Genomic DNA, 15,029 nt, shown 5'->3' with positions numbered 1-15,029 from the left:
GATAAACTGGAGCCCCCATGTCCAATCAGCGATGAACAAGGCCCCCCTCATCAGAGCCCCAGCATCAGCTCTGGGTGCAGAATATGTGTATCTATGTGCAGAAAACTTTTCAGCAATGAGTGCCAAACAATCTCGACCCTCACTTAAAAATGTGAACAACAACTAAGGGTCCTCAGACATGTGAGGAAATCATAGCATGACAGAGAAGGAAAGTCGGAACAAACGATGATGCAGATGCGAGGAAACAAAGAGGCTGTCACTCCATGAAACAAGAACAGGGTGCTACCAAAAAGGAGGAGGAAGAGGAGAAAGGAAAACACCCCAAGTTCCAGGAGACTGAAAGCACGACACTCTAAACACACATGAAACTCAATGATGGTCTGCATAATAGACCCTGAAAGCAGAATTGCTGATACAGTGACCCAAGTTCAGGCAAGGATTGACCCAAACCCAATGCAGAAGGACAGAGATAAAGCCAAGAAGAGCCTGAGATCTGAGTGGGAAGAGCCCAGGAGACCCAGGGTCTGTGATCCTAACCAGGATCACAGTGGGGAGAAAATCCAAGAATGGAAGAAAATCATCAAACCCATATGGGAATAAAAGTTCCTTCAACTAAATGAAGATGGGACCGAGGGGATGGACACAGCTGATGACAGCATTGGGGGAGGGGTCTGGTGAAATGAATGAAGTATAAGAAGGAGACAATAGTGCCAGGTTCTAGACAAAGGAAAGGCTTCACAAGAAGATCAAAGTTATGCAAATACGAGACCCATTGGTGGCCCAGCCTCTACCAAGGTGGAGGGAAGAAATTCCGCACCTAGACTCTGCTGTGGCAGGTGTCAGCGGGAAGGCTGTTCTTTTTTTTTTTTTTTTTTTTTTTTTTTTGAGACGGAGTCTCACTCTGTCGCCCGGGCTGGAGTGCAGTGGCTGAATCTCAGCTCACTGCAAGCTCCGCCTCCCGGGTTCACGCCATTCTCCTGCCTCAGCCTCCTGAGTAGCTGGGACTACAGGCACCAGCCACCTCGCCCGGCTAGCTTTTTGTATTTTTTAGTAGAGACGGGGTTTCACCGTGTTAGCCAGGATGGTCTCGAACTCCTGACCTCGTGATCCGCCCGTCTCGGCCTCCCAAAGTGCTGGGATTATAGGCTTGAGCCACCGCACCCAGTGGGAAGGCTGTTCTTAAACAACAGGGAGCTGGATAGTTTACCACCCACGATGCTTTCTGAAACTTTTACTAAGCAATCTCCAACAAGAAGAAACATGACCCCCTCTTTCCAAATGTCCACAAAAATCCACAGACGTCCATCAACGAAAATCTAAATAAAATAAAGTCTAATAAAAATAAGCAGACATGAAAGATGGAAAAAGAAGTATGCTCACGGATTCAGAGATTTTCCTTTTTCAGTATAAGAAAATAGTATGGGTATATTTATCCTAAAATTTGGAAATATAAATGAAATGTACTGTGTTCTACAAAATATAAATTACCTACACTGAATAACAAAACAAAAAATTTAATACAATGATATCCAGGAAAATATGGACGTGGTATTGAAAAAGGTCATTCTTCAGAAGGCAGACTCAGATGGTTCAAAGGTGTATACCATCAGTCTTCAATATAAAGACTTCTCTGTGACACTTGAAATATTCCAGAGGTCAGAAGAAGCCAGAGGTCCTCTGGATTCCTCTAGTACGACTGGTGACAACTTGATGCCAAAATCAGGAGCAACAGTGAGAGAGAGAGGACTGTAGACCAATGTCATTTTAAAAAATAATGTAAGAGAGTCTATGAGCCTACATTAACAAACTAAGCCACTATGTGCAGCCATTATGGGAATAAGTACAGAAGTTCCTCAAAAAATTAAAAATGGAACTACCATGGGGTGAGCAATCCCACTTCTGTGTATTTATACAAGACAAATCGAAGCCGGATCTCAGATACCTGCACTGCCATGCTAACGGCAGCACTCTTCCCAACAGCCAAGATGTGGAAGCGACCTAAGTGCCCATCAACAGATGAGTGGATAAGAAAATGTGCTGCATATGCATGAGGGAATATGACTCAGCCACAGAGAGGAGGGAGATCCTGTCATCTGTGGCAGCATGGATGAACCTGCAGACACGATGCTAGCTGAAGTGACCCAGGCCACAGAAAGACAAATACTGCAGACCTCACTCAGAGAGTAGAGTGGTGGTTTGAGGGGCTGGGGGTGCAGGGAGTGGGGACATGCTGGTGACAGGATACAGCTTCGGCTGTGCAAGATGAGTCAGTTCCGGAAACCTCGTGTGCAGCATGAGGACAGTTGACTGTAACACAGAATGCAACATAGTAACACTGAAATCTTCTAAGAGTCCATTTTAAATGTCTCATCACAAAATAAAGGTAACTATGTGGGGTGATGGACATATTAATTAGCTTGACCGTGGTAATCATCACACAATGTGTGATCAAGACGTCATGCTGTACACCTTGAATTTATATGATTCTTGTCAATTATATCTCAATAAAGCTGGGGAAAAAGGGATCATAAGCCATTATCAAGCAATGTTTATCTTAGATAGCTCAAGTTACAAATGATATCATTATACTCATAAAATAGAAGCAGAAAAGCCACTGGAACTCTCAGTAGATTAATACACACACACACGCGCACACACACACACGCGCGAACAAACTCATTCCTTCCTTAAAAGCCTGAGGCAAAATTCACAATAAACTAAAGTAGGAAAACACTGCATGCACGAGACCAAGGCTGTGCTACAAACTAGCAAACATTGGCTTAGTGCGGAGGGAGGCACTTCTGTTAACTTTGGAAATAAGACCAGCCGGCTGCTGTCATCGCATCTCCGGCATTGTGCTGGGCAGCCAGCCACGACAAAAGGGAGTCAAATAAAACAAAAGACTATGTTTTAGAAAAGAAGAATTCAAATGTGTGTCACTTGCAGAAGACCCGGCTGTGGGCCACCCTGCCCTGCAGACTCACGTACCCTCCTGGCACCTCCCTCCTCCAACCAGGGCCATTTAATCCCTGCCACTCAGCTCACTCAGATCCCCCAGAGCATCTGCTTGATTTAAGAAATGGTTTGGGCCGGGCGTGGTGGCTCACACCTGTAATCCCAGGCGTAATCACGAGGTCAGGAGATGGAGACCATCCTGGCTAACATGGCAAAACCCCATCTCTACTAAAAATGCAAAAAATTAGCCGGGCGTGGTGGCAGGCGCCTGTAGTCCCAGCTACTCAGGAGACTGAGGCAGGAGAATGGCTTGAACTCAGGAGGCGGAGCTGGCAGTGAGCTGAGATCCGGCCACTGCACTCCAGCTGGGGTGACAGAGCAAGACTCCGTCTCAAAAAAAAAAAAAAAAAAGAAATGGTTTGATCATTTGACTGTCCACAGAAGCTGCCCTGCTGGCCCCCCGTGGAAAGTTCCATGATCCAAAAAGTCATGTCTCCAATGAGTGCAGGGCTCCAAAGTTGTACCTCATGTTGTGGCTGACATAAAAAGACCACATGTACACTGTGTGTGTCTGTAGTGCACCCACTAATACGATGTCACCCTGGACTTCCTGGCTTTCCTATCATCTCCTGAAAGCAGCGCCAAGTCCTTCAGTCCCAGAAAGTGGATTAAGCACACAGTTCTCACACATCCGTACTAATAATCACTGAAAGGATATTTAACGAGTTATTAAAAAAAAAGAAATCAAAATTATTTAACAATAAAGAGAGGCTCAGTAAGGTCTTTCATATATTTGTAGAAAAGACAAACAGACAGAAACAGGTTAGGGAGTAAATTGGAGCAGGACACTAATACACTGGAATAAAATAGTCTTTTATTCAGAAAGCTGAATGAACTGCCACCAATGGGTAGACTTTATCTGATGTCCAATGAAACAAGGAAAAAACATTTAAAAACTCAAAACAACATCATCAGAGTGAATAGGTGATATATTTCCTTCATCACTAGATGAAAATAAAAAGTCATAAAATGAGAGACCAGGAAAGATGAAATTATTATTAAAAATGGAAAAACACTTCTGAGATGAGTCTTTATATTGAAAGGCTCAATAAGTTCTAACCACAGAAAGTAAAATAATGCATAAGCCTAGAAACAAAAACGTGACATTTTAGAATAATAAAAAGAAAGCCAAATGCTCCCAGAGAGTTAAGGAAAGAGACAGAGAAACGAAAAAACAATAAATGACCAGCATCAGACTGTCACCAGCAGCACTGGACATCACAAAGAAATGGTGACATTTGTTCACCGTTTTGAGGAAAAGTAATTTAAAACCAGAATTTTATACCCAGCTAAACTATCATTATAAACGTGAGGATAAAGTTGATATATTTTCAGACAAGCAAGGAATCTTAAAATGTATGTCCTAAAATCACCATATATGAAAAAGTACTCGATCTTTCACCAAGGCACAACGAAAATTGAAATAATACAGAGTGCAGCTTCAAATAAAACAAAGAGAGGACTCTGAGGATGGCATGGAAGAGCTGAAGAGACAAAGATGAAGTGTGGATCCACCAGACACTGAATCTCTGAATCGCTGAGCATTCTCCTGACAAAGTGTGAGGGATTGAAGGGAGGTCCACTTAGCTTCCCTTTTTTTTTTTTTTTTTTTTGAGAAAGAGTCTCGCTCTGTCACCCAGGCTGGAGTGCAATGGTGTGATCTCAGCACACTGCAACCTCCGCCTGCTGGGTTCAAGCAATTCTCCTGCCTCAGCCTCCTGAGTAGCTGGGACTACAGGCACATGCCACCATGCTTGACTAATTTTTTCTATTTTCAGTAGAGACAGGGTTTCACCATGCTGGCCAGGCTGGTCTCAAACTCCTACCTCACGATCCATCCACCTCAGCTTCCCAAAGTGCTGGGATTACAGGCATGAGTCACCATGCTTGGCCAGCTTCCTCTTATCCTCTGTGCCATTTTTATTTCATACGAGGTGCACATTTTTCTCCATGTTTATGTTTTAAGATGCTAAAAGTAATAAAATATATCTAATCAGTCCAGAAACAGGATAGGTGGAACCAGAATTGCTCCCTTTGGAGAAACGTTCATCTCTAAAACCTCAACTCAACAAAAGCTTTCTTGAAATATTTTCCACCACATTTCTGGGGCCAAAATAAAAACCGATGAAGAAACAGAGCCCTGCAACATACACACAAGTTTAATGAGGGGAAAACAAAGAGATAAACCAGCACAAATGACGCATCTCCAGCCACCAGCTCTAAACACCAACAAGGAAGAGAAGCTTCTGGAGCCTCCTGTCAGGACAACACACGCCAGGGAGGGATTTAAAAGCCCCACAGCCCTGAGCAGCTCACTCACTCGCTCACTCACACACTCACTCACTCACACCTCCCCCAGCTCATCTCCTCCCACCCCAGCATGGCCGCGTCCACCATGTCCGTCTGCTCCAGCGCTTACTCTGACTCCTGGCAGGTGGATGACTGCCCAGAGAGCTGCTGCGAGCCCCCGTGCTGTGCCCCCAGCTGCTGCACCCCGGCCTCCTGCCTGACCCTGGTCTGCACCCCAGTGAGCTGTGTGTCCAGCCCCTGCTGCCAGGCGGCCTGTGAGCCCAGCCCCTGCCAATCAGGCTGCACCAGCTCCTGCACACCCTTGTGCTGCCAGCAGTCTAGCTGTCAGCCGGCTTGCTGCACCTCCCCCCCCTGCCAGCAATCCTGCTGTGTGCCCGTCTGCTGCAAGCCCGTCTGCTGTGTGCCCATCTGCTATGGGGTTGCTTCTTCATGCTGCCAGCAATCTAGCTGCCAGCCAGCTTGCTGTGCCTCTTCCTCCTGCCAGCAGGCCTGCTGTGTGCCTGTCTGCTGCAAGCCTGTGTGCTGTGTGCCCATCTGCTCTGAGGATTCCTCTTCATGTTACCAGCAGACTAGCTGCCAGCCAGCTTGCTGCACCTCCTCCCCATGCCAGCGGGCCTGCTGTGTGCCTGTCTGCTGCAAGCCTGTCTCCTGTGTGCCCGTCTGCTCTGGGGCTTCCACTTCATGCTGCCAGCAGTCTAGCTGCCAGCCGGCTTGCTGTACCACCTCCTGCTGCAGACCCTCCTCCTCTGTGTCCCTCCTCTGCCGCCCCGTGTGCAGGTCCACCTGCTGCGTGCCTGCCTCCTCCTGCCAGCCCAGCTGCTGCCGCCCAGCCTCCTGCGTGTCCCTCCTCTGCCGCCCTATGTGCTCCCTCCCGGCCTGCTGAGGCCTCTGCTCAGGCGAGAAGTCCAGCTGCTGAGTGCTCAATCCTCGCTCATCTACTGACTGTGTCTTTGCTGTCAAGCAGGATTCTCCAGTCTCAGGAGCCCCTGGAGTCCTTAGAATCCACCAGCTCCATCAGCAGCCACATAGTTGCTGCCTGAAGGGGATTTTGAGCACATCACACTTCCCTCCTCCCTCTCTGGGAGGAGACAACCCACAAATCCCTCAGCAGGGGAACTGTGGCCTTCTGGAGCCCCCTTCTCCAAATGTGTTGTTTGCACCCAATGTGACAAAGAATTGCTCTAATCAATAAATTCTTGAGTCAGGAAATACGGGCTGGTGTGTACTTTCTGCTCTTCCCCTGAGCCCCTTTGCCTACTCCAAATTTGGGGTGTGGGACCACTGTCCTGTTGAAGGCAGACAGGACAATGTCTCTCATTCTGAGATCAAACACCCAAGAGACAGCAGGATTTGAAAGCAGATGTGATCATCTCCACACCCTTCCTGCAGCCGAAGCCATGCCCTGCCCACAGGGGATGATCCTCCAAGCTGAGCCAGGGAGGGGAGCAGAGCTGAGCGGTCTCGGCCTCTGGTGAGCTTTGGACCACCTGTCCACGCCTGTCCCCTGCCAGTCCAAGCTAAAGCTGAGTCGGGCAGAAGAAGAAATCCCATTCAGTTGGGACCTGAAGCCCCAGGCACCATGCTGGCCTCCTGGTGTGTGGGCCGTGGAGAAGGTGCCCACACAGAGGGCTTCCCCGAGAGCCTGAGGGCCACCCTGTGTGCTCTGAAGCACCAGCAATTCCGTGGACCCCAAGAGGGGCTCTGGGGTCACTTGGACATCACTCATCCTACTCAGGGTTTAAGGCCTGGGTGAGGAGACAGAGCAAAAAGACACCTTATCGACGAACACTTAGGACAGTGGGAGATAAGGCTGTAGTCTCAGTGGACCCCTAGCACTGGAGAGTGATGAGGGCACCAGTGAGACCAGCCAGGTCAGCACCTCCTCAGGAGGCTGGGAGGGCCCAGGGAAGAGGCGACAGAACAAAAACCCTAAGGGAACCTTTAACCAGAAAGTAGCTGAATTTAAACCTGCAGTGGCTCACAAATCTCTGTTTGCCAGAGTTTATTCCACCCATGTCCATTACTTGCTTATTCAAATATTAAGAAAAATACGATCATCCCCATAAATAAGTGGACAAAGGCCTTCATAGCCCCTTCAGAGCACAAAGAGTTAAAAAAGATGGGGAGACGCTTTCACCTCACCATTAACCAAAGGTACAAGGGAGTCTAAGGTACAGGGGAGTCGGCACAGGGGGCACCAACATTGCTGAGGCCGAGCCGCTGTGCAGCCAACGGGCAGACGCACCCAGGGCCACAGCCTCCAGGGCACGAGAGCCTCTGAGCCTCCTGATGGCTCCCGAGGGGAAAGCCAGGGACAGCCCCAGCGGGGCACAGCTTGTGACACCTGGGACCCTGTGCTCTGTGTGGCAGCTGACACGCAGGTCTGCTGGTGGCCGTGTGTGCATGCAGCTGTCTGAGCCCACACAGTCAAGCTGCTGTGTCAGACGCAGAGGAGAGACTAGGACGGCAGCGGCCGGGCCCCCTCCCTTGTGAACCTGCGTGAAGTTATTCACAGCACAGCAACAGCTCCGAGTGCCCCTCCCAGCTGTGAGCGAGATGCAGGACCCACTGAGTCAGAGGCAGTTGCTGCCTTCAAAGGCATCCCGTGAAACCACAGGAAACCACAAAGCCCCCTCCACCACCTGCTGGACAGAGCCGGACGGCCCCTGGGGACAGGGGGAGGGTGTCTGTAAGGCGAGGACGTGGCCAGTGCATGCCCATCAGGGTATGATCAGGGACCCTCCAGCCTGCAGGCGCCCTCGCCCAGTTGTAAGGGTGAGAGCACAGCCCCTGTGCGAGGCTGCTGGCCTGGGAGGAGGGACGAGCAGCGGTCTGTGGAGGGGCACCTCTAAGGAGTCCTCTTGGACCTCATATGCTTGTCAACACAGGGCATCCTGGTAACGGAACTTTCTAGATATGGGCCTCTCAGCGGGAGGGGTACACTGGCCAGTGCTCCTCTTAGCTGATTTCTTGGTTCCCAGAAGGCTCCCCTGGTACCCACGTGTGCCAACAGCCCCCTTCTACTGAGGACAGCACCCCCTCCAGGCAAATCCCACTCACACCCAGGACACGCCCACACCCTTTCTCCTGTGTGACCCACACTCACGCCCCAGGGACCAGGCTGGCTCTATCAGGGCAGCCCTTGTTTTTTGGGGCCAGGCTTCCCATTCCTGGAATTAGCCCAGGCATCCCCCACGCAGGACTCCCTCCTTCTGCAACAGCCTCAGTGCCTGGATGAGAGCTGGGCCACCCTCAGGCCCAGTGCTGGGCCTTGCTGTGTGTGCAGCGGGCTCGGGCTGTGTCCTGAAGAGACCCAGCCACACAGATTCTCAGTGGACTCTTCCTTCCCAAGGAACCACGATGAAAGATGCCACAGCCCACGGATACACAGAGGAGCCCGTGCTGCTCTCACGGCTTTGCGCCGACCCCTTTCCTGGGCTGAATAGTGTCCCCTTGTCCCCTTAAAAAAAGACATGTTGGTCCAGACGCAGCGGCGCGTATCTGTCATCCCAGCACCACGGGAGGCCGAGGAGGGAGGATCACTTGAGCCCGGGAGTTCGAGAGCAGCCCAGGCAACACAGTGAGACCCCACCTCTACAAAATAAAATAAAATAAAATTTAGCTGAACATGGTGGCATGCACCTATAGCCCCAGCTACTTTGGTGGGAAGACGGCTTGAGCCTGGGAGGTCAAGGCTGCAGTGAGCTATGATCGCACCACTGCACTCCAGCCTGGGTGACCAGGCAAGACCCTCTCCAAATTAAAAAAAAAAAAAAAAAAAAAAGGAAAAAAGAAAGAAAAGGTATATGTTGGATGCTAATGCTAATCCCTCATACTGTAAACATGACCTTACGTGGAAACAGGATCTTTGCAGATGTAGTCAAGTTGAAGTGAAGTCATTGGAGGAGACCCTGAGCCAACACCACTTCTGTTTTCATAAAAAGGCAAAAATTGCACACAAACGGGCACAGGGAGAACGCCATGTGATAATGGAGACAGAGATTGGGCAATGCCCCTGCAAGCCAAGGATGCCAAAGAAAACAACAGGCCCAGAAAACAGAAGAGAGCCATCCCCCAGACTGGCACAGACTCTCCTTCACCACCGTAGAAGGAACCGGCCCCACTAACGCCTTCGCCTCTGACTTCATCCCTCCAGAACTGTGAGACGTGAGCTTCTGCCGTGTCACGTGGCCGGCGTGGGGCTCTGTCACAGCAGCCCCTGGATGTCAACGTGCCCTCCAGCTCCAGCCCCCAATGAGGGTGAAGAGTCCAGGGAAATGGGGCTAGAAGCTGGGAAAGGAGTTCTGAGGGAAGTGCCTGGGGCCTGTGACCTCCTACAGGCCAAGAGACAATCCACAGAGATCCCCAGAGGTGGACGGAGCTCTCTGAAGAGGGGACCACCATGGCTTGGGTCTGACACACCCACGTTTGAGGCCAGAATCTGTGCAGATGCTCGGGGGGAAGACAGGGCGACACTCCCTGATGGTCCCCCAAGTAGACTCCTCTGAGTGCTCTATTTTTTTTTCTGCCTACTTTGAATCTGTTGACTTTTCTACTGGTGTTGAGAAAAAATTAACTTCTTACGGTATTACTAATTCAAGGCTGCCTGTAGACTTTTTCTTATACAATTCAGCCAGTTCTAGCTGAAATATAAATATTGAAAAGTTAACCCTAAACTTGTTTGAAACTGAAGGAAAGAATAAAAGAAGTTTAAAAATTCAAACTGCCAGGGAAACCGCTTTATCCAAAATTTTGACCCACAGACTTCATTGGATTATCTATTGGGCAAACAAAGTTTAGCCATGTAAATAGGTCTCAGTTTTGTCAGAAATATAATTTGGATCCAACCATTCTTTATAAACCAATGCATATTACTAGTTCATGACTAAAATTCTAAAATGAAAAGTATAAGATCTTTATTTGTGTGTTTGTTTGAATGTGTTTATGTATATGTACATGTATTATTATGTTATATATTGTGTCTACATGATATCAAATTGACTTTTCAATAAATGAGCACTCATAAATTATCAAGTCTATTTTCCAAGTTCACATGACCTAAGTAAATCTTTAATAAATAAGCTGGTTTTAAAGTAACTAAAGTAAAAATTAAAATGTCTTCAAAATTGTCAGCATATGTTTTTGCCTGGATTTACTCATTAGACAGTTTTACATTTGTCTCTAATAAATATTTTAAGATGTCAGAATTTAACATAAAGTTTAGAAGACTATAAACCCAGCCAAAACCAGAATGATTTTTGTGTCATGTTTTATAAGTAAGACTAATTTAATCTTGTTGGCTTAATGAAAACAACTGTATCTTCTGAGTTATCAACAAAATCCCCATACATTTAAGTTTCTTATTTAGGTGAAACCATATTCACAGGGTATAAAAATGATTAACAAGGAAATAACTTGAAACAATGACTAAGGTTGTCTGTCAGTTTTCACAATTGTTAAAAATAAATTAGGCAAATGTAAATGAGATAAACATCTATAAACTTTGTATAATTTGAAATCTAAAAATTATGTTAAATTAAATAATAGATACACATTACATGCCTGAGTCATTTTCAATTTAAAAATTTACATTATAAGAAAACATGTTTCTAAAAATGCAAAAGTTGTTCTTATATGTTAAATACTGTTATGTGACAGAAAATTTAAAATTTCTTGTTTCCTAGGTTTTCAATAAAGTTTAAGATTACTAGGAACTCAAAATTTTAATTAGTATATATAATTATATGTATAAAAACTGCCAAAAATAAGATGTGCTTTAAGAAGAAACAATTATAAGAAAGGCATAAAAATGGTGTTCCTTATTGAGAAAAAGAATACTTTGCCAAATTCAAAGGTTATTTAAAAGTTGTTTCAAAATATGGATTTAGGAAGGAAACACGAAACAAGGTAGAAAGTGACCAGCAAGCAGGAGAAAGAAACGTGAAGAAAGTTATGGATATGAAGACGTGTTTTTGGTAAGGAAGATTAACAAGAAAAGAGAATAATTTTGTATGAGAAAAATCTTATACAGTGAATTTTTATCCTTAAGCAAAATGACTGGTTATTTAAGAATAAGGAAGACGGCCAGGCGCGGTGGCTCAAGCCTGTAATCCCAGCACTTTGGGAGGCCGAGACGGGCGGATCACGAGGTCAGGAGATCGAGACCATCCTGGCTAACATGGTGAAACCCCGTCTCTACTAAAAATACAAAAACTAGCCGGGCGCGGTGGTGGGCGCCTGTAGTCCCAGCTACTCGGGAGGCTGAGGCAGGAGAATGGCGTAAACCCGGGAGGCGGAGCTTGCAGTGAGCTGAGATCCGGCCACTGCACTCCAGCCTGGGCGACAGAGAGAGACTCAGTCTCAAAAAAAAAAAAAAAAAAAAAGAATAAGGAAGACTAGGACAAAGCAGAAAATCCGGGCATGTTCCAACTGGTCTGTGTAAGTCACGATAAAGCTCTTGAAAAGAGAATTTATGAAAGGAATTTTGTATATGATTAGGTTGGCTATAGTTAAAATGAAATTATTTATAATAGTTTTTCTACAGATTGAGCATTGATATTAAAACAGATACTAACATAAAACTAAAAATGTTGATCCCGTATGTTAAAGCAACAAGGTTTTCTTAAAGGATTGATTTGCTGTTAATAAAATTACAGGCCGGGCGCGGTGGCTCAAGCCTATAATCCCAGCACTTTGGGAGGCCGAGACGGGCGGATCACGAGGTCAGGAGATCGAGACCATCCTGGCTAACACCGTGAAACCCCGTCTCTACTAAAAATACAAAAACTAGCTGGGCGAGGTGGCGGGCGCCTGTAGTCCCAGCTACTCGGGAGGCTGAGGCAGGAGAATGGCGTAAACCCGGGAGGCGGAGCTTGCAGTGAGCTGAGATCTGGCCACTGCACTCCAGTCCGGGCGACAGAGCGAGACTCCGCCTCAAAAAAAAAAAAAAAAAAATTACAAGAGGTTTTGGTTTTTAATTCTGAAATCGGTTTCTTTTTAAAACTTCTTAGATGTATGCCTCAGAAATCCAGCTTCTGCTGTACCCTGCCACATGTGATTTTCAAGTCATCCGTCATTACCTTCAGCTTTTTCTTCTCTTGAGAAGACCTGGGATGATAATTCTTTCCTTCAACTTTTTATCAGCTCCTTTAACTTTTTCCTGCAATTCTAACTCTGCTATGTGGCCTGACACTGAAATATTTATCCTGAAAGTTTAGAAAAGCAGCATTTTTCCTCCAGTATCACTTGATTCTGTAACTTGGTTTTTCTTGATGTATCTGAATTGTTCCATGGCACTTTCTATATTGCTTTTGAGGACTTTTGATTAACACTGTGGTTAAATAAATATCTATTATTTTAAAATGACCTGTAATTCTGTTTTGATCAAATGTTTTAAAACTTTTTACATCTTTGACAGGTTTCTCCAGGACTTATTTGGTAAATTGTATGGAAAATATTGTAAAATAATAAGTTATACTAGATCTTTTTTCAGTTACATTTATGGGAATGTTGTTGATAAAAATGTTTCAAAAATTATATAAATTCATAAAAAATCTAAAGTGTCATAATTTCGATTATGTTAAATCTTTTCTAAAGTTATGTTTGTATGGAAATGTTATTAATGTGAGTATTCTAAAGATTATGTGAAATTTAAAAGTCTGATAGTCCTGATGTGACACTGTCAGTATGATTCTGATTATTATCTTAAAATGCTACATTTCCTTGTCAGTTGGAAACTTCCATCAACTTTTCACCATGGCTATTCCAAGTTTTTGTCATCCACAGCTATGGTTCTGAATTCTTCTCTAAAAACATTTGTGATCAGCTCTTTTCATGGAGAAGACTCTAATAAGTATGGATACAAAAATTTATAAAATGAAAGAATACAGTTAATGAAAAAACATACAAACGTATGTTCTGGTTTTGTGAAATGGTTATCACATTTTTTTCCTACCTGTAACTCAGTTTGACGTAATTAAATATGTGCTGTTATGAATGATTGCAGTATCCTTGTAATTGTCCTATTAAGGTGTCGTGTTAGGTGCAGGAAAACATCGCATTAGGAAAAAAACACAGATCATGCTAATTTAAAAATAGATGCGATTCGAAGCGTGCTTTCCAATAAATATGCAAAAATAAACGCTCAGCCCAGCACTCATTCCTTACAACTACAACTGTAGACTATCGATCTTCCTAGGAAAGAACTTTCCTAGCCACATGGGATGATAAACACTGGTCTTATAAATGCAACCAGGCAGTTGATTTATGACCAAAAGTGGGAACTCGTGAGACCAAGTAGCAAACGTAAGAAGCCCTGTGTGCTGGCTTTTCTTGCCAGCAAAACTTCACAAAGCCCCAGTGTCTCACATCTCAGCTCTCCAGAGATGGTTTTGAGACAAAACAAGACAGAGCACATGGCCCCTGATGTCTCTTGCCTGAGTCACCACATTCTTTAAAAGATAAACGATGCTAGTCCTTGCCTTTTCCTGCACACAAGATAATGTCTTACAGGGCGAGCGATGACGCCTCCGCGGTCCATAACCAGATGTGCTCCTGCCCCCAAACCTGGATGGGATTCTGCTTCGATGCAGCTTCTGAGCCAGTTTGATGTGATCTGCACGTGCTGACTTCCCACCAATTGCATATGAACTGTGAGCTGAAACAGCGCCTCTGACAGAGCTGCCCCCAGGCTGGTGTGAGCTGAAACAGCGCCTCTGACAGAGCTGCCCCCAGGCTGGTGTGAGCTGAAACAGGGAGCCGAGCCTCTGACAGAGCTGCCCCCGGGCTGGTGTGAGCTGAAACAGGGAGCCGAGCCTCTGACAGAGCTGCCCCCGGGCTGGTGTGAGCTGAAACAGGGAGCCGAGCCTCTGACAGAGCTGCCCCCGGGCTGGTGTGAGCTGAAACAGGGAGCCGAGCCTCTGACAGAGCTGCCCCTGGGCTAGAAACCTCGCTCTTCTATAGTCCTCGGTAAAATTTCTGAGTAAAGCTCACTTTAATTCCTTAAAAGCTTGATTTTTTGTTTATCAACACCACAAACCTCTTTCCCATCCAGTTGGATGAAGGAGTAGCTATAGATTTAAATTCAGTTTAATATTTTAATTTCTTGACAACAGTGGGTTGCACATACCAGCTAATAAGCAGAAGGCCTGTTTTACCTAAAATGGATCAAACTACAAAATTAGTGATTTGTCCTCAATCTCACCCAGAAGAGAGTAAGAACTGACCTCATAAATTTAAGGAACAAAGTGGGACAAAAGGACGCCTGATGTGACGGGTTGGGGGTTCCCATCAGGCCAAGCTCAGGAGCGTGGCCCACTAGCCCGAGACGGTGCTGTTGGGAGGTTGCTCACCAGGCCCAGCAGTCATCTGGTACCTGCGCCTTCTCTGCAGGGAAGGAACTTTCCAGAATCCTGGGGAAGAAACCTCCTGAAGAAGGAGTGTGGCAAAGATGCTGAGGAGAAGGCATCACACAGACTCAGGTGAGCGCTCAGCATCTGGTATTTATGAGATATTTGCAAGAGACCCAAAGTCAGACAGTGCAGAGGGCCCTGTGGATAACCCAGGCTGAGAACCTGGGGAAACTGTAGAAAAGCACATGGACTCACTGGTCGGGATCTAATGACCGTGCTGCAAAGGAGGCAGGTGGTCTGGTCAGGTGACGAAAGTCTGCTGTGAGAGGATGTGGGGACGGCCTGGCAGGAGTT

At 46.2% G+C, this 15,029-nt stretch overlaps 1 protein-coding gene across 2 annotated transcripts; it reads left to right on the top strand.

The window, feature by feature from the left end:
- The first annotated feature begins 5,395 nt into the window (after positions 1-5,395).
- Positions 5,396-6,528, top strand: LOC104659945 (keratin-associated protein 10-3-like). 2 transcript variants are annotated; one of them, XM_030914696.1, is made up of 2 exons: positions 5,396-5,716; positions 5,813-6,528. In XM_030914696.1, the coding sequence occupies exons 1-2, from the start codon at positions 5,396-5,398 to the stop codon at positions 6,206-6,208; spliced, it is 717 nt and encodes a 238-aa protein (XP_030770556.1). In that variant the 3' UTR covers positions 6,209-6,528. The 2 variants fall into 2 exon arrangements, with proteins under 2 accessions (XP_030770556.1, XP_030770557.1); XM_030914697.1 differs by having other exon boundaries at positions 5,396-5,743; positions 5,936-6,528.
- The last annotated feature ends 8,501 nt before the right edge of the window (positions 6,529-15,029 follow it).

Source organism: Rhinopithecus roxellana, chromosome 13, assembly GCF_007565055.1.
Source record: "Rhinopithecus roxellana isolate Shanxi Qingling chromosome 13, ASM756505v1, whole genome shotgun sequence".
NCBI classification, from domain to species: Eukaryota; Metazoa; Chordata; class Mammalia; order Primates; family Cercopithecidae; genus Rhinopithecus; species Rhinopithecus roxellana.
Note: the sequence above shows the minus strand (reverse complement) of the source record. Positions and strands in the feature narration are given on the sequence as shown.